This window comes from Macrosteles quadrilineatus, unplaced genomic scaffold (assembly GCF_028750875.1).
Source record: "Macrosteles quadrilineatus isolate MER2022 unplaced genomic scaffold, UCM_ALF_1.0 Scaffold_2__2_contigs__length_208266976, whole genome shotgun sequence".
In the NCBI taxonomy this organism is placed as follows: domain Eukaryota; kingdom Metazoa; phylum Arthropoda; class Insecta; order Hemiptera; family Cicadellidae; genus Macrosteles; species Macrosteles quadrilineatus.
This window is the reverse complement of record NW_026542595.1, coordinates 193721199-193744388: the sequence shown is the minus strand read 5'-3', so window position 1 is coordinate 193744388 and position 23190 is coordinate 193721199. Positions and strand designations below refer to the sequence as shown.

The 23190-nt window shown below is 34.9% G+C and overlaps 1 protein-coding gene across 2 annotated transcripts; it reads right to left on the bottom strand.

Moving 5' to 3' along the window:
• Window positions 1–1585: 1585 nt before the first annotated feature.
• On the bottom strand, window positions 1586–22737 carry LOC128986801 (zinc finger FYVE domain-containing protein 21-like). Of its 2 annotated transcripts, XM_054407325.1 has the most exons (8): window positions 22462–22737; window positions 15178–15228; window positions 14261–14429; window positions 13482–13560; window positions 11195–11280; window positions 9382–9408; window positions 7397–7524; window positions 1586–6626 (listed from the first exon to the last, which is right to left on the bottom strand). In XM_054407325.1, exons 1-8 carry the CDS (start codon window positions 22585–22587, stop codon window positions 6558–6560), a joined length of 735 nt encoding a protein of 244 aa, XP_054263300.1. In that variant the 5' UTR covers window positions 22588–22737; the 3' UTR covers window positions 1586–6557. The 2 variants fall into 2 exon arrangements, with proteins under 2 accessions (XP_054263300.1, XP_054263301.1); XM_054407326.1 differs by lacking the exon at window positions 9382–9408.
• Window positions 22738–23190: the final 453 nt, after the last annotated feature.

Genomic DNA, 23190 nt, shown 5'->3' with positions numbered 1-23190 from the left:
TGTTGCGTGGGTCTTGCAATTTTTTGAATGGAATATTTATTTGTGCAACTAGTGGGCGAAGTTTAGGAAGTTTGCACGTGTTACACATTATATGTTTCCTACAGTTATTATAAAGCATATAAAAATAATAAGTCTTTCAAACACTGCACAACCTGTATTTAGGTTTAGATCCAAACATTGAAGGAAATGGTAAACGCTGCACCAGCTGATCGTAGTCGAACAGTAATATCTTTAAGTGTTGCCAACATAATCCAAGCGTTCAGGGATTGAGGGATTACGTGCATAAAAGCACACTGTTTTGGGTTGTTTGGTCGGAATACTGGTGTTTGGCAAAAGTAAGTAAATGCAGCAATAAGCAACCTTCTGTACTATAATCAGTGCAAGGAAGCCTACTTTGTCGGGTGACTGTAGGAAAAATAATATTGTTGAGCGAAGGGAAGCTCTTTGGGATCAACTTCAATAATGCAAACTTTCTAACACATAAACTCAATGTTTTTGTCAAATGTTTGGACGGTTTGGACGAAAACAATTTAAATTTTTGATAATGGCTATATCATTTAAAAGTAACTCAAAGTTTTTAAATTTTAACATTAGCCTTCTTATGGGTTGCCATGATTGTTACAGAATGACGTGTAAATGTAAACAAACAAAGAATCATAGCATGTTAAAATCAAGCCACTAAAACCATTATTGCAACGGATTATTGCATTAACTGTCCATTATTATTAATTGTCTACAATGTATAGTCTCCGTTGGTAGCACATCCTCACACACATATACCACTTCAAAAACTACTTTTTGGATTCAGAGAGACCCAAAACGGATGTTCCCACCAAAAACTCAAAAATTTGGACAAAAACAATTCTTTATCCATATACTATGTGTAGGGAGAGAAAGTAAAACAGTTGTGTCCAATTTAGGGCCCTTTTATGCACTGCTGTTATGGTTTTTATCGCGCCGCAAGACATGCGGCTGCGAAATTTGCATGCGGTTTGGAACTTACGGCGCCGCAGGTTTTCATATCAACTGTGGTGGGGAGGAAAGTGCTGCCAACATTAATTTCACTAGTCAGTCCTGTACCAGTGACTGGGGTGGGTTGGTAGCACTGACAGAGGTTAGCAGATAAAAGCTCCCATACGACCCAATGTATCCACAGCCGCAAAAAAGCTGCGTTTCCTAGGTCCACTGGACTTGCGGGCCGCAACTATTGTGCGGGCTACACCACAGTGAATAAAAGCACTCATTTGAGTCAATGTACTTAGAGAACCGCACTGCGGCAGCTGCAGGTGCATAAAAGGGGCCTTATGTGGTCTCCTTATCCAAGTTGACTATGTGGAATAAATTTCAAAACATCGGTCAGGTAAAATGACATAGGCACACTTTTTCTTTCAAGGCTAACAGGCCAGAGAGGTGATATTTTCCAATTAATACGCAAAAATGATAGTATTTTTTTTTTCTAAAACACGCAGACAACTTGTCAATTGATTGCTTGGAAATCTTAAATTTTCAATCTTCAAGAAACAAAATCAAAAGGCAAAATGTAGTTAATAATACATTTAATTAAATATAACAATTGTACAGTGAACAAATATAAATAAAATAATGATGATTACACTATGTAAGGGCTGAAAAATCAGATGAAAAACTTCCAAACTTAATCACTAAGTGTTTTGTAGAAGATATACAATTTTTGTGTAAAAATATATAAAAACTGAAAACATTTCAGTATTGGAAAAAATAAATCCTGAAGATGAGTGAGTATACAGTAGAACCCCGCTAATTTTACCTCGGCTAGTCCTCCCTTATTCTGACTGGGCCATCGTCTATCAGAGACAATGTTATCACTGTGAAATTGTGACAATAATTTGCCATAGACGTGTGGAGATCATCACCGTCCCCCACAATTGCAGCAAAATCTTGTTCATCCCCCGTGACTACAGAAAAGTCTTCATAATTTCCTGCTATCATGGAAACATTTATTGTCATCCTCCGCAATCGTGGGAAAATATTGAACATTTCCACAGAGACATATTTTCATTGTCTTCCTCGATTATGGACAAATCCTAGACAAATCCCACTGTTGTGAAAAAATCATCATCTTCTTCGGCGACTGCGGCAAAAGGCTGAACTAAACCCAAACTTCCCCCGCGGTCGTGTGGACATGATCATCTTCTTCAGCGATCGCGGAAAAATAATTAAAATCTCCTGAACTCGCAAGGACATCAACGTCTCCATTAGTAACAGAAACTTTTACGTTAATATGTGTCTTATCTGTGATTGCGGCAAACTCCTGAATAATTTATACTGTAAAACATAAATGTGCCCCTAAGTTCACCATCATCATCGTCTCCTTTCGATCCTAGGAAAATACTAAACTTCTTCTGCGATCAAGGGAAGAATATCATCGTCTTCCGCGATCGCACACTATCAATAAATGTCAGTTAAGCAATTAATTTGGTAAATTAATACACTCCTACAATAATCCAACCATTTCACTGTTTGGTGCCGGTCTCGTAGGTGACGGATTGGCGGGGTTGTACTGTATTTGTAAAAATAATCTGTGTATATCAGTCAGTAATTGTTTATTAAAAGTACTATACCATCACAAGTAATTTAAGCAGCAACTACATTAAACTATAGACTTAAATAATATCCAGCCATTTATCAACACTGGTAATGTAACAATCAGGCTAAGAAGAAACTGCGTGCTTTAATCTCCAAAATAATGTTAACAACCTTTTGAAAACACTGTTACAACAGAGGAAAATATTTAACTATATGTAAAAATATTTTATGTTACCTACCTTACCCGTAAAAACGTTCTCAGAGTATTACAAAACCGTAGAAAAATATTTATAGAACTTGAGAAAGGCCTTTTCAAAACTCTTCACTTATCACTCTTTAAATAAAAGCGTTCACAGTATATTTATTGGTACATTGATACGATATGTAGGTATATTTAATAAGATAACTTTTTCTAAAATAACCATGTTTTAAACACAATACAGAAATTTCTCATGGATATTTTAGAAATTATTTAAATAATTCTTTGCGAAGCCAATTTTTTGAATTGAAAACTCTTTTATGCATTATCACACTTCATTTACTTTGTACTTTCACCAATGAATTGTTGTAACTGATGACCAGCCCTGTATGTCTTTAACTAAGGAAAAAATAATTTTGGTATAAAAATAATTAAATATTAATGAAGGTCCGTTTTAAAATAAGTCAGATTCCATTTTGTGATCAATAAAATTCAAAACCAAACATTTGCTAGAACGAACTGCAAGCCTTTATAAGAACTGAAAGTATAAGAACAATTATCTTAGAAAATGTACAAAACATCCATTAGAAATTTATGGGTGAGAGTTTTAATTTGAATACATCTTCCAAACAAAAAAAGATATTTCAAAACGGTTTTCGGCATTGAAATAAGTGTGAAAATTTAGTTTATAATGATGTGTCACATTACTATCATTTCATTTAAAAAATTTTAATAATATCCAATATGGCGGATCAAAACACCAGCTAGGCCACACTTTCAGTCAAATCATCCGGTAGTACACGATTCTACTTGTCATTACCTATCTATGGCCACCAATCATACAGTTTTGATTCATTCAAAATCCCACAAAAGTGCATATGCCCCATAACTAACATGTGTTGAATGTTGAAAGTAAATCATCAATTTTTAAACTATCTGCATTTAGTAAAATAAAAAATCTTATAACAGAAACTGGATACAATATGCTACTATATGGGCTACATAGGCTACTAAACCAAAAGTTCAGGTAATAGACAACATTAGTTAACAATCTTAAACCTTTTCAACATTCGTTCAACAGTTTTTAACAAGTTAAAACCTAAATACTAAGTTATAAAATATAAAACAAGTATTATAAATAATCATACATTAAAATATTCAAATATATAGAAAGGTTAAACATATAAATAAATATTAATACATGATAATAAGGCATTATGGCTATTTCATAATGAAAAGTAAAGTACGATCATTGACTAAATAGTCAAAGGTACGATTAAAAATCAATCAAATAACTCCCGTGCTGTTTACCTAAAAAATTTTTTAACATAAATTACATACATAATACAGTACACCATTAAAAAAATTCAAACCTAAAAAAATACAAAAACCAAGTTACCTCGTTTCATAACATAAATTTGGCATCAGATTTGAGCATTAACATTTACATTTAGACATTGGCCGCTAGTTTGACATCTTCACAGAAAAATACTGTTCTTCAATATGTCTTATTACAGACGTATGTAAAACTATCAGTTAGGTTTGTTTCCTTTTTGTAACTGCAAGAGTTGTACTCTGTACTGGGCCTTACAGATAAATATATATTAATAAATCAAATGTATGGCCTCTAAAGCTGAATTTCAGCTATTCCTCACACAAAATGACACCAACCTTAAATAAGAATATAAAAATATCAACATATGGTTACAAAAAGTTCATAGACAACAAATATTATTAAAAATATATATATGTTGTGCCAGGACTGTTAGAAAAACTAGCATCTAGGTAAAAATATTAAAACTGTAACTGTCTAAACATCATGTAAAACCTTATGAATATAATAATCTGTAAAGTTTACTATTATTTGTAATATATTAATTTACTACTCAATATTTTTTACATTACTATGATAAAGATTTCGTAGTATCTACTTGTACAATGTGATGTGATAATGATGTTTGTAGACTATGCTATTGTTATTATTATTAATAGAGGTGATCTTAACAGGTTCGCTGCAGATGGGTCAGTACTGACCCATGGCGATTGCAGCCCTCATGCTGCCACGTCAATACTGACCTACACTGCAGTGCATCAATCTGTTAGGCCCTATTCTGTTGCTCGGTGTGAGCCTAGTGTCGGTCCATGACAGGCCTATACCACGTTAGCGTGCAGTGTGTGACTTGCTTTTTGTTATGGTGTACATTGATAATAAATTTCCCCCTAAAATCCCCATCTGGCAAGCTTAGAAATCAACTTTTTGTCCCATTTTTCTCCCTTCAATCGGCAATACAATGGCTACATTCCATGCTGTGCTACAATCTGTGGGTGTTTTAGGAAACTATGTTGGCTCTCGTCGTAACGCAGTACATCACCGCACGTTATTTGCTATTCGTCAGACCCGAAATTTGAAAGCCAATCGCCCGGTAATCAGGTTTGTTCAACACCTGCCATTGATTGGCCGCAGCTAACGTGTTAACAGTTTCTAGGCAGTACAGTTTACAACGTACTGGTAAAAAGTATCAACTACTGAGTTAGGATGAATTTGTACTGTAAAATTCCTTTTGTATGTCTTGTTCAAGCTATAAAGTCAAAACCACCAGAAGTTTTACCAAAAATAAATCTACACGCTTCGTAACTACACATATTCAACGTAAGTTAACTATGGTAGCCTACTAAACAGCAAAGGAATACCAAATCAAATCTATAGCTACCAAAAAATGCAATACAAACAATTTGTGACCTATTTGTTTACAAGACGATGGACGAAGCAGTGTGTGTGTGTGTTTAAGTTTGTGAGTTATTTACAAGTAGCCTTTTGAGCTGTTTGATATCCAAAGAAAACAGTTCTGAAAGATATTTCAGTAGTGTTGCCTGCTTATAATGACTTCTCGAGTATATTGAGTGAGTATATGCACTTGTGGGTAAATTATGTAAGTAGACTCCCTCTTATCTGGACTCCTTGGGACCGAGGCCAGTCCGGAAAACTGTTTTTCTGGTTAAACCGACGTCCCCAAAAACTTGTTAAAACGGACCGTTTACTGTGATATTCAACTTAAATTTTGGAGAGCATTGTATTTAGACACGTGATCACTGGTCCCAAATCTTTCCCACGAGAACAGTCGTTTCAGTACCGCCCACTTCCTGCCGATCTAGTCCGGTTAAACCAATGTGCTGATAAAAATTGTCCGGTTAAAGAGATGTCATTTCCGCCGAGTGTAGTCCGGTTAAACCAATGTCCGGTTAAAAGGTGTCCGGATAAGAGGGAGTCTACTGTACTACCATACTCACTTAAGTCACACTAAAAATTAATTAGATGCTGATAATTAAATGATTGTTTCTTAGTGCTCATGCTCCAGTTAATTTTATAAAGAGAAAGTATTTCAGAACAGATATCAAAACATCAATGAATTATGTTTGTGGTTTACATCAATTTGGTACATGGCTTTGATAATAATAAACTGATAGATGGCTTTGGAAATAAACTGTTCACTGTTTATACTGTCCTACATATCCGTATACTATTAACCAATACAGACAAAAGAATATTATTATGGTACTTTGATATTTGAGTCCTAAATGATCTATTTCAGTACCGATACACAATGTACTAAATATAAATACTCAAAAGTCGATACTTTAGTTTCAAAGTATTCAGATACTTGTTGACAAAGAGCATTTCTCATAATTTGGATCACCTCTAGTTGTTGATGATGTTGGAATTGATGTTACTGTTTTTGATGTTATCGTTTTTTATGTTAATCTTGATTTTTCTGTAGGCTGCCACTATCATGCTTCAACTACCAACTTCCTTTTGGAGATTCAACCAGAGTTCAGCCTGGTAGTCTTGAAGCATCTTGAAAGCCTAAAACATTTTATTTTAATTTGTAATGTGTTCAGATACTTAGTTTACATAATTTGGCATTGTTTGGCGTGAACAAAAATTGTTCACTGAATTATGAATGGCTAAAAATTCATAAGACCACCATCAAAAGTAAATGATCAGTTAATACCATAGCAATTTCCTTTACATTACAGTAGAGACCAGACCTCAGAATAATCAATTTCTCGGGATATCCGACCTAGTGTCTGACCGTCTAGATGTTTCCTGTCTGGGGCAATAACGCCGAGGGCGATCGGTTAACCGAAAGGCCGATCGCGAATGTTACTGTAATCGAGCAGACCGATTACCAAAAACACGTAGACTGCAAGTTACGCTCACGGGTGTTGGCCCGGTGGCGGAAGACGATTACCAATGTCGAAGAAACTGCAGGTTATGCACCTTAGACCTTTTGGCTGTTCTAGGATATGAGGATATTCTACTGTAATATTAAAGCACTGTACACTCTGTTTAACCTGCTTTCACAGGAACCATGTAATTTAATCAAAATCAATTATATCTTCAATATACTAATGAATATATACTAATCGGAATTCTATGTAAGAAAATAACAATCAAGGATGTTTCCAAATTTTAAGAACAGTTTAACCAACTAGTTTTTAAACTCAGTAGAGCAAATGATCTGACCTATATTTTTTTCAAGTGCGGTTAAGTCGATCGGTAGTTGATTACGAAAGGGTCTACTGAAATAAAAAAGTTATTTAAGAGTTATCACTCGAGAAAAACTATTTTACCTGTTGCATAGCAGCGATCCAAGACACACCAGCCTTACGATGTTCCAGTTCTGACGTAGTGGCAAGCTTCACAGTGCTTTTCTCCCCAGTGTTGGCAACACTGAACTCTATTTCTACGGACCTCATTCCTGAAATCATCCTCAGCAAGTAAGGGAAACAGCTGAAAATGTGTTGACTTATTTTTTTAAAAGTAAAAAAATATGAAAGATTTAAAGATGACAATTCCTTTCATGCAACATACTCAACACTTTGGTAAAACATTCATGGACGGGTGGTGGATATTTCCGTATAATGCTTGCAGATGTAGTGAAGGGGATACAGGTATTTCCGCAAATTCTGTAGATAATTTTTTTATGTAAACATCTTTCTAGAATATAAGTTTTGTTAAACCTTACTAATATCTAACTACTGGACGGATTGGGCTGAAATTTGACACGATGATAGCTCACATTCCCGATTAACATATAGGCATATTCTTATCTCAAAAATCCTTTCGGGCTCCGCCCCAGTGGCTCTGTAGTTCCCCATGTTAACCTCATGAGTAGGGCCTATTCATATTTAAAGAGAATTAAAGAATTTTGTCAGCTGTAAATATAAAGTTGGTTCTATCATATGCAAAAGCATTAAAAAGTTATAGATTTACCAACAGGGTGCAGCACTATTGCTAATTTGAACTAAGCAGCAACAAAATGCTGTGATACGCAATGAGAACTGTTAAAGTAGGATTGTTTAATTTAATGAATAATTTGTGATATTTTGTGAATTTTTAATAATTAATTTTTCTCTATTGTTTAGGTGGTTTAGGTGAAGTGGTAGAACATTATTATGGCTATGGTAGATGTGTAATACTATGTACGGTACACCGTACATTTAAAGTAGCAAATTTTATCAATCTGTGTCCTCCCCCATTGAAAACGCAAACCTTGAGTATAAACTGCAATAAGCATTTTATTCTATGTGCCAACCCCGTACGAAAGACAGGTACTCTGCTAGTTTACAATATAATGTAAATTACCATATAGTAATCAAACAAATAATTATAATGTAATTGAGACGGGAATCACATACATCTGCAACTTTCTTAACATGTTCTCTGCGGGTCACTCACTGGTGAGTGCTCTAGTTCCTTTCCACGCTGAACGCTCACCGAGAGTGCCGGCATCTCCTACATTCCATTCAATTTCTGTGGAGCAGCACACTGGGAAGAATGGGTATTTGTATGTCTGCATTTAGCTAGAAATGGGTGCTTTGTTGTGGTGTAGGTTGGTAGTAAATTTCCACAGAAAATCCCCTTCTGGCAGGCTTAGAAATAAACTTGTTGTCCCGTCTTTCTCCCTACAATTGGCAAGGTAATGGGACTGGCTGGTTCCAGACAGTGATGCTATCTGTGAGTGTTTCAGCAAACTACATTGACTCATGTCCTAACGCAACACATCACTGCACGTCATTTGCTATTCTTCAGAAAAAAATATTTGAAAGCCAAACAGGTTCACTCGACGCTGTGCTGCACCAGGGCTACTCCTACCATTTGGTGAGCGGCAGCAAACGTGTTAATATTCAGACCGGTATGGGATGTCCGTTCAATCTTTTTAGGACTTTTTTACACTAAATAAGTAATTTTTCTATTTTATTTTGAGTACCAATCTAAAAAAATGCAAGAAAACTGTTTTTCATTATAATTTTTAATTGTTTGTACTAGGCCATGAGACCTACCTGTCTGGGAAGTTAACTGTTAACTTTGCCACTTATCTAGTACAATCTAACTTTTTTTTACCATTCATTAAAATTAACAAAACTTTACATTTCTTTAAAAAGAAATTAGTGTGTATTAACGTACCCACACATGATAAATGTTGTTATAAAAGCCTTTCAAGATTTTCTGCATTTTCTTTTAAAAGCTGTGATTTAAAAACCAATGATTTTGATGAAGTTACCATGAATGTGCCAAACGAAATCAGACCTTGAATTAAACTCAAACAACTTACCTGGTTCATCTTCCTCATTTATGGTTGCTATCAAATACAAAATTCAGTTAATTAAGATAGTAATAATATAATATCATGGAATGGGGGTTTGGGTAATCTATTTGACTTATGAACTTAAAATGGAGTAAATTATATAAAAATAGTATGGCTAAATGATTGGATTCTTCACATCTTAGAAGATTGCAACAATTTTAAAACTTTGTTTTAAAATATGGTGAAACTCAATATTATTATTCCACTTTACTGCACACACACACATTCTTCCTATACTAGTCAGATTAATATGACAAAAATGAATCGGCTAATACTTGTGTAGCAAATAAAAGAAAGTAATCTTTCTACTGAAAGGATGACTTATAAGGCAAAATCATCCTAAATATCTATCATGTTAGAGAAGGTTGTTTCTGTCTATCCGATTCTTCCAATTATTGAAAAATCTACTGAACTGTAAATATTTTACACAAAGATGGATTATAATCCAAACAGCTCAAAGATCTATTTATTAACACCTGATAGATATCAGCATCAGGGTATTTTGAAAGTGAATTCATGGCAACAACAGGAAAAACGATGTGCCTATAATATGCATTTCATACATTTTTACTTCAAAGCTTACATTTTGATGAAGTTGTTAATTTTTATTTTTGACACTACTGATTAAATTAGTCTGAGAGAAGTGGTACAATCGAGTTTCTTTCCATGATCGATATTGAGTAGGCCTACGTAACTTTTTACAGAAGATTGAAAGAACCATATTAACTTCTTCTAACTCCTCTCCTCATTGTTAAGATTGGGAGATTGGGAAGATTGGGTTTGGGACGAGATTGGGGGGGGGGGGGAGGACTACAGGTCAATAAAGAGTTATCAACTAAAGGAACAAAAATTTTCCAATATACTTTTGTGGTAAACACCACGAAAATACCAAACCCTCTTTTTCAAATGCTTAAACAAAGATCTTAAGAAATGTTTCTTGTAGGCCTACATAAAGGGTGATTTTTTTATTGGTGCGGTTTTTAAAACTAAATAAAAAAAAGAAAAACAACCTCCAGTGACATAAAAATGCATTTATTTGAACTACAGTGTCATGACATTAACGTTTAAAAATTATTTCTGGCATATGGGCTCCATTCTGTCCGCGTAGAAAGCCCAATCAAGAAGTCCAATTTTCGAATACTCTTTCCAGCAGCTGTGGTTGAATTCCGCCAATAACTCGACGAATGTTAGCTTCCAAGTCATTTAAAGTTTGTGGCTTGTCAGCGTATACTTGAGACTTAACATATCCCCACAGAAAGAAGTCTGTTGGCGTGATATCACACGACTGTGGGGGCCAGTTGACACTACCTCTAAATGAGATGATACGTTCACCAAATGTTTCTGCCAAGAGGCCAATTGTGTCGTTTGCCGTGTGGCACGTCGCGCTGTCTTGTTGGAACCAAGATGGATTTTCTAAATCCACTTCAAGTTCGCTTATCTGAGGAACGGAAAAAACCCGTAACATTGCTCGATAGCGTTGAAACTTTAAATGACTTGGAAGCCAACATTCGTCGAATTATAGGCGGAATTCAACCACAGCTGCTGGAAAGAGTATTCGAAAATTGGACTTCTCGATTGGGCTTTCTACGCGAACGGAATGGAGCCCATATGCCAGAAATCATTTTTAAACGTTAATGACATGACACTGTAGTTCAAATAAATGCATTTTTATGTCAATGCAGGTTGTTTTTCATTTTTTTATTTAGTTTTAAAAACTGCACCAATAAGAAAATTACCCTTTATAACTACACCAAGTATGAAAATACTGTAATATATTTACCCGTCACAGAATCCTTGTCAACCTGCAGTGCTTGAATCGTAATCAGGTCTAGTGGGGCCAGCTTGACTCCATCAAACAGCAATTGTCTGGAGGAATAAAAGGGCCAATATTCATTTTCATAGTTAAAAAATGCCAAACTTTGTACCATAAAAGACATCTTCTCTGGGCGAAGGACCTGTTGTAGAAGAAAAACTTAGTGTGCATAGTCATAGAAGTGATACATTTTTGGACGAGGATTTTGAGCCCATGTGTAAGCTTCCCTGCAAGGGGAAGCTGATTTAGGAGACCTAAACTAACAGAGGAAAGTGCTCTCTTTTTCACAGAGAAAATTCATCTTTTGGTTCAGACCCATTGTTCTCAATGAAATAATAATGATTTATGATCCCCTGTAGCGAAACAATAGGGAATATTGTATCCCGTCTCCTCCCATTTCCTGCCTAATGTGGAGTAGAGAGTCATTAATACGAAGCAGTTGGATCGGGAATGTTCTAATAACTCATTTTTCAGAAAATCACTAAATCAGTCATTAACAGGAAAAAGAAAATTTAAACTTTGATTGTAACATTTGGTTATTTGAATATCAATACTAAATTTTAGCGAATTTCCCTATAGGGAAGTAGCTATTACCGTAGGTGGCACGGTAAGACCTAGACCCGGGACCGATTTAATTTTTCATTTTGATGTCCCCAGAGGCCAAAAACACTATTCGTTCAAATTTTTATATATGTATATATATATATATATATAGACATATATATATATATATATATATATATATACGTCCGTGAACGCGATAACTTGAGTAATTTTTGTCCGATTTTGATGAAATTTGGTTTAAAGGTGTAAAGCGGGATAAACTTGAATGAGTTCGCGAACCAGCATGATCGGACCATGGGAACGGGGCTTTACGGGGGGTTTTATGGGGTAAAAATTGGTTTTTCTCACTTTTGACCCTCAAAACACAAAATTTCCCAATTTCTCTTTAGACCTTTTTAAAGAGCTTAAAAAAACAAATAATTTAGTATATGAAAGTATTTTTGTTCGATTATTAGTAACGGAGAAAATTAAAAAAATTGTAAATTTAAAATTCCCATGTTATTCTTATGGAGAATATTGTCAAATGTTGTAGTTTGCTTGTTTATGAATATATTTTGATCAAACTTGGCAAATTTATTTATTTTCTACTAAGCTATCAATATTTTACTCAAAAACACACTTTATTAGTTTCCTTGTAGCAGCAAACCTAGGTACTCGTTAAACCTAATGTTATTAAAATATATTTAACTGAAAATCAATTCAGACAAATGGAAATTCGCTTAGTCGGCAGGTTTGCTGCGGCGGGGGTATTTTAATGTTCACATGTATATTTTTCCATTTTATTGTCAATGCAAAATAACTCAGATACCTACTTAAGTTTAAATCACAGTAATGTACTAATTCCACTCCTGTTTACTTCAAAAACCACGTAATCAGACTGAACACCAATACAGTAAAGACATAAGTATCGCAAAAATAAAATCTCAGTACTACACGGATATCGGCCGATAAATCAGTCAGATTTTCAAGTGTGTTGAACTGTGACAGATCATAGAGAACCAAACTGTAAAATGCATACAAGGTGAATAAAAAGTCAAGACCCCCCCCCCCTTTAATATTTTTCCCATTAAATATACAGAGATATCCTTTTGGTGGTCGTGCAATCTTAGCAGGAAGTTTCAATTTATGATTTTGAAATTTTTGAGTGTCCCCCAAAAAGGGGGGATTTGGGGGGTAACTCAAATATTTTAAATGTAAACCCCCTTCAAGTGACACCTAATTTTGAAGTGTTTACAAAAACTTAAAGAATGGCGAAAACTAGAGGTCACTATCTCTTCTCTATCCAAAATGGTAGCCTGTCAAAAGTTGTAGAAAATCAATGGTAAAATTGGTTTGTAATTGTAATATTGGCTACCATTTTGGATAGAGAAGAGATAGCGAACTCTGGTTTTCACCATTCTTTAAGTTGTTGGAAACACTTCAAAATGAGGTGTCACTTGAGGGGGGTTTACATTGAAAATATTTGAGTTACCCCCCAAATCCCCCCTTTTGGGGGAACACTAAAAAATTTCAAAATCACAAAATGAAACTTCCTGCTAAAATTGCACGACCACCAATAGGATATCTCTGTATATTTACTTGGAAAAATATTAGAGGGGGGGGGGGTCTTGACTTTTTATTCACCCTGTATAAAAACATGTTGTGGCAATAACAGTGTAATGATAAATCCTTATTATTTTTATAAACCGACCTGTGATCTGGAGACAGCTTGCACTGAAGAATATCATTGGACGAGTGAATCTGACCAGTCTCCAATGTAAAAGTAGCACCTAGGGGTAAATAAGTAAAAGATAACAAATATAATATCTATGTGAAATGAAAAAAAACTGAATTCTTTATCGTTTCTACTTTCTACAAAACAACCAGAACTGAACTATCTTTTGGTACAGAGTTTTTATTCATTGTGACGTTGGTTGTGAAATGTTACTATTTTTATTTTCTTGCACTCTTCCAACATTTCTGTCTTTTGGTATGACAACATTGTTGCAATCCCGCTAGTTTTGAATTTTTTTACTCCCTCGAGTTTAATATCAAAAATTTTAAGTAAGTATCTTCATCTAAACGAGATGAGACAGTTTAATTTTATAGCTTGCCTCAGAAATAGATTACTGCAACCAGCAACTCGTATGAAATGGACAGTATTTTCACTAGTTAAACTTTGTGGTCACTTTCAAAGGCGAAGATCCGGAAGTCTCACTTTGATTGATAAGACTATCTTGCAAATCAAATTTAAGACCTCATTTTAAGTACTACAGTTCCAAAAAAGAGCTGCATGTTGGCTCTGCCAACCAAGTAAAAAGAAAATGCAAACAAAATGTATGTGAGCAAAACCTAACTGTAAAACAGAGATTTAAAATGGTTACCCCTCCAAATTAACATAAGGCCAAAAGAATGAAATGCACTATTTTAATACAAGTATTTTTCCACTGACGTTAAACACGTCTGTGTCTGACATATAAATCGTCATACCATTTATGAGTGTTTTAAGCTGCTGATCAAAGAACTTGTTCTCTTGTAGTGTGGCTGGTGTGCAGTTCTTGCAGACTCTGACAGGGTCTATGAAGCACATCCTCGGCAAATCTAGCTTGTGGTCACAACAGCCACTGCAGTAGATCTGACCGCAACGGCGACAGTGGTGCTTTACAAACAAACATTCATTATTTAGTGGCGAAAAATGAATAACCCTACCTAAAGAACAAGAAAAAGTATAAAGTTAGTTTTGTATGTATAATAATAAAGTAAAATCATGACTATCTAAGCTAATGCGGGCTCACCAAGGTCAGATCAGCAAAAAAATCAGCAAACACAAACAAGGTGATTAAGGTACCTAACTATAACAGTTGTGAAAAATTATATGTACAAAAAGTGTAGGCATCCATCATTATTATCAGCAAATAATCCCTTCTACCTAGTTAAGTTTTAACTTAATTTTTAATTGATTTATTTATTACTTGGTACAGCACATATATACAATGAATTTAGGATACAAAAACTGCATAAGCCTTATAAAAAGGTTTGTCCGCAGCGTTTCTTATAATACTAATTGTCTTTTCCATCCTTATCTTGATCTTGAGTCAGTGTGAGCTTTTAACTGTACAGAAATACCGGGTGTTTCAAAATGAATAGCTGGGTTTTAACGCTTTATAACTTTTATACTATTAAACTTACATTTTAGACTACAGTGTAACCTTTGTCCAAGATTGATGAAAAATAGTTACACACTTAGTCCTATTATTTATAGATGAATGAGCAAAGTACAAAAACAGCCCCAGTGGCTGATTATCCAATAAAATATCATGGATGTCACAAATCTAAAAGAACTTTTTAATGTTCAAAAATTCTTTGAGCTTTACCATACACTGCATTATCCTTATAAAACTACGTACCCGCCTTGTAGTAAATCCAAATTTGATACCACATCTGGTACATGCTGGGGCCTAAAACAAATAGGTAATATTGGTTAAGACTGTAAACTGAACAATTCAAGCATTATTTACATGAGAGTTGGATTACATTTATTTGAAATTATATTTAAAAATGCTTTGCATTGTTTTATTACCATTCAGCTCATGACCATTCATGACAGCTCAGTAAAAGTGCCTGGTATGTGCTGCAACCTTAAAGACAAGCCTGGAAGTACCTGATTGAATTAAACTCGGTTTGATAATACCGAGTGTTCTAAGGTGTTGTATCCACTGCCAATAGACAGCACTTAATTTATTGCAGATTGATATTACGTCTCGATTGTTAAATCTGATATAAAACTACCTGTTTTTGGATACAGCTTAACACAGGAATAGATCACTATCCTACACTGGCTATAGAATTGCTCTCTAAGGTTCTTATAGAATTTTAAAAAATATGATCATATCACAAGTCACAGTAGGATGTTGAATACAATATCCGTCCAGGAGAGCTGTGATAAGCAGGTTATCTGTATGGTGCACAAGACACTTGTCACTGAGTCACCGCAGTATTTAAAGGAAAAACTGAAAGTGAGGTCGGCCGTGAGAGAGCGCAGAACTAGACAGGACTTGTTGCTTGACATATGCAAATTGCAAAAATATAACCCTCTGTCGGGCGCATTCATTTTCAAACATCAAAGGGCCCTCACTGAAGTTACCTCCAGAAGTACAAATACCCCCGCCGCAGCAAACCTGCAGACTAAGCGAATTTCCATTTGCCTGATTTGATTTTCAATTACATTACAATTACTCTTCAAATAACATTAGGTTTAACAAAATATTACCTAGGTTTGCTGCCTACAGGGAGGGTAATAAAGTGTGTTTTTTAGTAAAATATTAATAGGTAGGTTCTTAGTATAAAATAAATAGATTTGCCAAGTTTGGTCCAAATATATCAATAAACAAGCAAACTACAACAGTTTACTTATTCTCCCAGGCCCACTTTTATAAACGGGCAGACTGGGCATATGCCCAGGGGCGCCGGTGGTTTAGGGGCGCCCGCTGGGTGCCCCCAAACCAACACCAGCCAGCACTAGAAGAAAAGGGGGCGCTACTCTTGGGTTTGCCCAGGGCTCCACTGACCCTTAACGCGGCCCTGTATTCTCCATAAGAATAACATGTGCATTTTTTTAATTAAAAAATTTCTCTTTAACTAATAACAACACAAAAACACTTCAATATACTAAATTATTTGTTTTTTTAGCTCTTCAAAATCGTCTTAAAGAGAAAATTTGGGAAATTTTATTCTTTGAGGCTCAAAAACGAGAAAAACAAATTTTACCCCATCCATAAATCCCCCCATAAAACCCGGTGGGGGACACGGGAGGGACTAAGGCTAACATATCTTGTAGTGTCAGCATTCGCCGCTAGAACCGCTAAGATGAAAAAATTTAATTTTTTTTATTTTTAGTTTTAAAATCAACTTTTTAATTATAAAATATTGTTTTAAAACTATAAAATTAATTTTTAATTTTTAAAATAAAACTGTCATAACATAACCTAACCAACCAGACTTGCTGATAATATAAAAACTGTATAAGATAAAAATCTAATTAATGATTACCTATAATTTTTAATTAATTTTAAAATTTAGTATTATAAAATTAAGCTGTCATAACCTAACCTAACCAACTAAACTTGCTGATATTAAAAATTTTGTTGACAAAATGTTAGTGCTACCAGCGGGATTCGAACCCGGGACCTCCTGAACTTCAAATCATAACGCTACTAACTATGCCACGAACGCCGCTGAAAACACATTGTTTCGTTACGGTAATCGTGTTGCCTCAAGAGTAGACATTAGCCACTAGAGATATGACATCACTACACCTTTAGCCTTAGTCCTTCCCGTGTGCCCATTCCGGCCAGTTGTAGTAATGGCCGTACATTATAGCCTATGCATGTTATAAGAAATAGGTAAGGTATAAAAGGAAATACCCCCGCCGCAGCAAACCTGCAGACTTAGCGAATTTCCATCTGCCTGATTGGATTTAAACTAAAATGTCTCCTTAAAAAATATCACATTTATTCCCTATTTAAACAGAATTAGTTTAATGAGTACTTAGGTTTGCTGCACCAGGGAGGGTAAAAAGTTTTTTTTTATGTAAAATATTAAAAGATACTGTGGTTTGGTAAGAAATTAATGTATTTTCCAAATTTGATCAAAATATGTTCATAAACAAGCAAACTACAACAGTTGACTTATTCTCCATAAGAATAACATGGGAATTTTAAAATTACAATTTTTTTAAATTTTCTCCGTAACAATTAGGCGCATAATAACGCTTCAATATACTAAATTATTTGTTTTTTTAAGCTCTACAAAATGGTTTAAAAATAAATTGTGAAATTTTGTGTTTTTAGGGTCAAAAATGAGAAAAACCTATTTTTACCCCATAAAACCCCCCATAAACCCCCGTTCCCATAGTCCGATCATGCTGGTTCGCGAACTCATTCAAGTTTATCCCGCCTTACACCTTCAAACCAAATTTTATCAAAATCGGACAAAAATTACTCAAGTTATCGTGCGGATGGACACATATATATATATATATATATATACTAGCTGTTGTACCCGTGCTTTGCAACGGGGAGAGGACACAAAATAGAAACATTTTAATCTTTATCTCTTGCATACAATAGTTACACATCCGCCAACGCTTTTAGAAACAAAATTCAACTTTTATGGCCTTAATAGAAACGTTTTAGTTATGACCTTTAAATCTGGTAAGTAGTGGATACCACCATTTTGATTTTGATTAATTTTAAATCTTGTGTAGGCTGATATGAGAAAAACTGACCAAATCTTCGAGTAAAACCTTGACATACATGATTTACCAGATTTACCTTCATCTCCCTTAATTACACATGTTTTAATTTATTATTGACATTTTCAATTTCAATTTTGAAGTTGCAAAAATACTAATTATTAAATTTAAATATCTTTATATTAAACTCTTCTTTATATTAAATCACAAATCCTTTCATCTTCAGTTTTTCACTCACAATAAATCAATAGCAAAACTAAGTCAGCTGTTATAAACTTTAGAAATATTGCTGTGCCTTACCAATACATACAGTCTTTTGAAATATTAAAGAAACTATATCTATAGGTACTTAAAAATTTCAAACAAATAATGTAGCATTAATACAGCAGACAAAACTAATATGATTATCAAGGACTAAAAAATGTAATAGCAAATACAGTATATGTTTCATTGCATCTCTGATTCTACTAAACAAAAATATCAACAAACAACTTAATATACAAACCAGTTCTTTTAATCAGTTCCATCATCCATTGCTTTTACATTTTCACACTTACCATTAAGAAAACATAGTAACAGATATTTCATTGATTTTAGAAACAAAAGAACACTGTGTACTGCTTAGTTTTATGATATTTTCCTTGGTTTAATTTAATCAGTGGTGTGGCAAAACACAAATAATAAATGTATCAAATAAAGTAAATGTGAACTGAAAGCTTTGTTAGGATAAAATAAGAGTATTTTGTATTACCATTTGATAATTAAATATAGTTACACATATATAACAGATTTTAGAAAACAAAAATCAACGACAATTTAGTTATTGATGATATTCTTTAGTTTAATTTAAAACACAATAACTTAATTTACCTAAATATACATATAAAAAACAATGTGATGTGAAAGCTATGTTAAGTTAATTTAACACATGTGAAGCAGTTAGAATTTATTTAAAGTAGCCTCCAAATGCATACAAAACATCTATACATTATAATTTTCATACTGTTTCCATGAAAACATATCAATAACATTATTTTCACTTAAGATTATTAACTTAAGACGCTTTAAAAAATCCAAAAACGGTTATAAAATCTTTTTTTTTCTATAATCATTGTCATAGTTTTAGAATAAATAATCCATGATAAAAGGTTAGATTAAAATAAACCTACCTCATATTTATGGAAAATATTATATTTAATTTCTTTGTATCAGCTGTCTGAAATTGTGAAATATGCAGTTTAGCAGTTCTTCTTGTTTATATGTCAAAGTAAATGTAAACAAACATTGTTAGTGTTCTCATTACAGCCATGGAGACCAATCAATATTTACTTTTAAAATGTTCATCTCAGAACTTTTAAAGCCAAAGGGGCAAAGCCTACGGTCAGTATCGAAATGTGAATAGTCCTATAATGGTCCTTGGTATAGTAGCTATATTTTTGTAAAATTTAAGCCCAGTTGGTTCAGTAGTTTTTGCACCTATTAGTAATACACATACAGACACCATTAGATTTTTATATAATAGTATAGATATAGATATATATATAAAAATTTGAACGAATGGTGTTTTTGGCCTCTGGGGACATCAAAATGAAAAAGTAAATCGGTCCCGGGCTTAGGTCTTACCATGAGACCTACGGTAATAGCTACTTCCCTATAGGGAAATTCGCTAAAATCAAGAAGACATGATAAAACAAATTTCACTTTTACTCAGTGTTATCATAGGGCATTCACCAGTTAATTTTAAATCAAATTAAGCCTTCTCTTCTAGCTTGAATTAAAGTCATCAATAACTTTGGAAATGTTTACTTCAGCTTTCATTTCAATAGCCAAAAGGGCTAATTTTTTATTTTTCTGTCTGCGGCCCCCTGAGAATTGCGGCCTCTAGGCAGTTGCCTATCGTGCCTAATGGGTAATCCACTACTGTCCCACGTTGTTCTTGAAGAGATTGGGCTGAAGAGATGATAGTTGGTGCAGAGATGATCACGAGAGAAGAGGTCCTTGGATGTTGAAGATCTACCCGCCCTGAAGTTCAGAAGTTTGAGAAGTCCGGGACAGTCGATTAAGCCATTGACCAGTTTGTAAATGAGCAAGATGTCCTGGATCTCATGTCTGGACACCAATAGAAGGATTTGAAGGGCCACGGAGGATGGGTACCTCTCTGTAGTTGTAGCGTTGTAGCCCAACCTCACACCGACCACTCTCAAGAAGTGATTTAGAACCATTTGAAGTTCGGTCTTGAGATACGGTAGTCTTGGTGAGGTGACCAAACACAACAGCCAAACTCTAGGTGTGGCAATACAAAGGCCAGGAACAGGGTTTTGAGTAGAGTAACGTCTTGGAAATATTTGAAGCTTTAAAGAACAAAACCCAGGTCTTGAAGGGCTTTTCTGCAACTAGAGATAATGTGACGCTCCCATGACAGGGAGAAGATTAAGGTCACACCTAAATCCCTCACTTCATTAACTCTTGCAAGATTAGATTGACCCAAACTATAGACAAACTGAAACTGAGACTTCTTCTTGCTAAAATATATGGCTACACACTTTTTAATGTTTAGGTCCATGTGGTTTGAGACACACCAGTTCTGGAGACTACGTTGGAGGAGAAGGCAGTCTTTGTGGCTTCTAATGGTACGGTACATCTTCAGGTCGTCAGCAAATAGAAGGCAAGGGATACCATCATGGGTCACCAGGTCAAAAATTCATGGGATAAAGAACCAAGAAACTTAACTTGAACGGGTTTGTGAGGTAGGACTGGAACCAAGATAGCATTTACCCAGTTATGCCTACACCAGCAGATTGGAGCTTAGTGAGGAGGAGCGGATGGTTTACCCTGTCGAACGCCTTAGCAAAGTCCAGATAAATGACGTCCACTTGCAAGCGATCTCGATAACGATAGGATGTCAGCTTGTATTACCAAAAGATTGGTGGTAATTGAGCGTCCGGTGGAAAACCCATGTTGCAGTGGAGAGAGACTAGGCTTGATAACAAAATTAAGTCTCTTGAGGATCAACTTTTCAAAGAATTTGGAGAGTGTATTTAAGATAGCTATAGGTCTGTAGTTGCGAACATCTAGAGTAGGACAAGTTTTGTGAATGGGTAAGATGTAAGCACTCTTCAGGGCATTAGGAAACACACCCAAGGCTAAAGAGTGGTTTAACAGAGATAAAATAACAGGAGCCAGTACATCACTTGATTTGAGAACATTAGGCGGTATGTTGTGAGGGCCGAAACCCTTGGATCCATTCAGATTCCTAAGGCAGACAACGACTTCGCCACGCTGAAGCGAGCAGGAAGAAACTCACACATCAGGTGGAGGATTATAAACATGATTGTTGGTGTAGACCGATGAGAAGAAGTCAGCGAAGAAGTTGGAAATGATATCAGCATGCTCCGAGGAATGATCATCATACTTGAAGGTTCAAGGCTGATCATCAGAAGGTTTAAGGTTCCTCACAAAAGGGAAAAGTGAAAAACTTAGGCCTCGTTAGTACTCAAATCAGAAAAAACATGATTTTTTTCTATTAACATAGGCTTGGCAAGACTGATGAATTGCCAATCAATTTCTTTCAGGACAACAGTATAATGTAATGACTGGGATGCAAGTCATATGATGTAACTTCAGGCCTACTTGACTAAAAACTGCCAACCCGAACCGTCTATCTAGGAGCTAACTTAAGTTAATGCTGAGGCATAAAACAGATGATAACACATTTAAATGAACATCTGTTAACACGTTCGCTGCAAGAACCCCTTTGGCAGTACGGTCGGAAATGTGACACAGCCTTGGCGTGCCAGTGACTCAGCGAACGCAATAGCATTAAATATATCAGTCTTGACAGCGGCAAAACAGCGGTGGTGATGATGGTGCTGTGTTACCCTGAGAGTGGACGTAGTTCACTGAAAAACTCAGAGATAGCAGCATTGCCTGGATCCATAGCCAGTGTCTTTGTAATGTGGCTCAAAGAGAGAAAATCCCTGAAAACAGGACAAAAATCGTTGCCGGACAGGATTTTAAGGGAAATTTTACTACCAACCTAAACCCAACCTACACCAAATTAAAGTAAGTTATAGGACCAGCACAACATGCTGACATAGTTGTTAAGTTGATCCCCGATAAATGCGGAGATCACAATTGACAAACTTGTATAACACTGCACCGTGACTCCAGTCGTACGCACACTGTGCCAGTACGGCATGACTCCGATTAGAGTCGTCAGCAGCGAACGTGTTTAAAGTGAGAACATCAATTTTTTTGCAACGATGGTAGATCTAGGCCTTAGTTATTGATGATTATCTCTAATCAAGACCTTGGCCTAAACAATGTTTCCTCTTCCTGGGATAGAAAGTAAAGTGCAGCCCAACAAATATTGGGTTATGGCAATTTTGAGCTTTAAAATTGCGCGTCTATCAAATAGGAGCTAGACTAAGTTACTTACTTCTTTGTCTGGGATCCACTGAGGTTCACAGAGATGAAATGGGCTTTCGTAGTTTTCATCTGCAGCAACAATTCTCAGCCCTGATTTAGATCGAATTAGCTTTTTGGAAGTATTCTCTTTGCTCATCGTTGAAAGTTTCACTTCACTATATGGTTTAAACGTTTCCTGAGTCCTTATTTATTCAGATTAACTAAAGCAATTAATTTGTATTAATTATTGACTTTATCATTAATTAATTATCATATGTGATACTTTAATTGACACATAAACAACAACAGAACAGATTAAGACAAAGAAGAAAAAGAAGATCAAAGCAATTACTTCGCCTATTTATCTGCCATGTGTTTTTCTAATAACTGAAAAATGACATGGTGGAAGGAAAATACATAGGTGGGCTATTCCCGTCATATGCCATTGCCAACGTCCGTCATCCAAATTGCATTGCAAACAAAAAGTTATCTCATTGTGTTGCGTTATGTAAGTACGGTATAATTGTTTAAAGTGAACCTTTTTAAAGAGCTTAAAAAAACAAATAAAAGTGTTTTTGTACGGTTATTGGTAATGGATAAAATAAAAACAACTGTAAATTTAAAATTCCCATGTTTTTTATGGAGAATATGGTAAAATGTTGTAGTTTGCTTGTTTATGGATATATTTTGATCAAACTTGGCAAATTTGTTTATTTTATACTAAGGTATTAAAATTTTACTAAAAAATACACTTTATTAG

Bases quoted from the DNA above. Each gene is read 5' to 3' on its own strand.
- LOC128986801 (XM_054407325.1), bottom strand. From the start codon at position 22,587: ATGAGCAAAGAGAATACTTCCAAAAAGCTAATTCGATCTAAATCAGGG. The intron at 15,229-22,461 runs GTAAGTAACTTA...TATTTGTTTTAG, and splicing joins AGTGGATCCCAGACAAAGAA to GCCCCAGCATGTACCAGATG. The intron at 9,409-11,194 runs GTAAATATATTA...TGTATTTGATAG, and splicing joins TGACAAGGATTCTGTGACGG to CAACCATAAATGAGGAAGAT.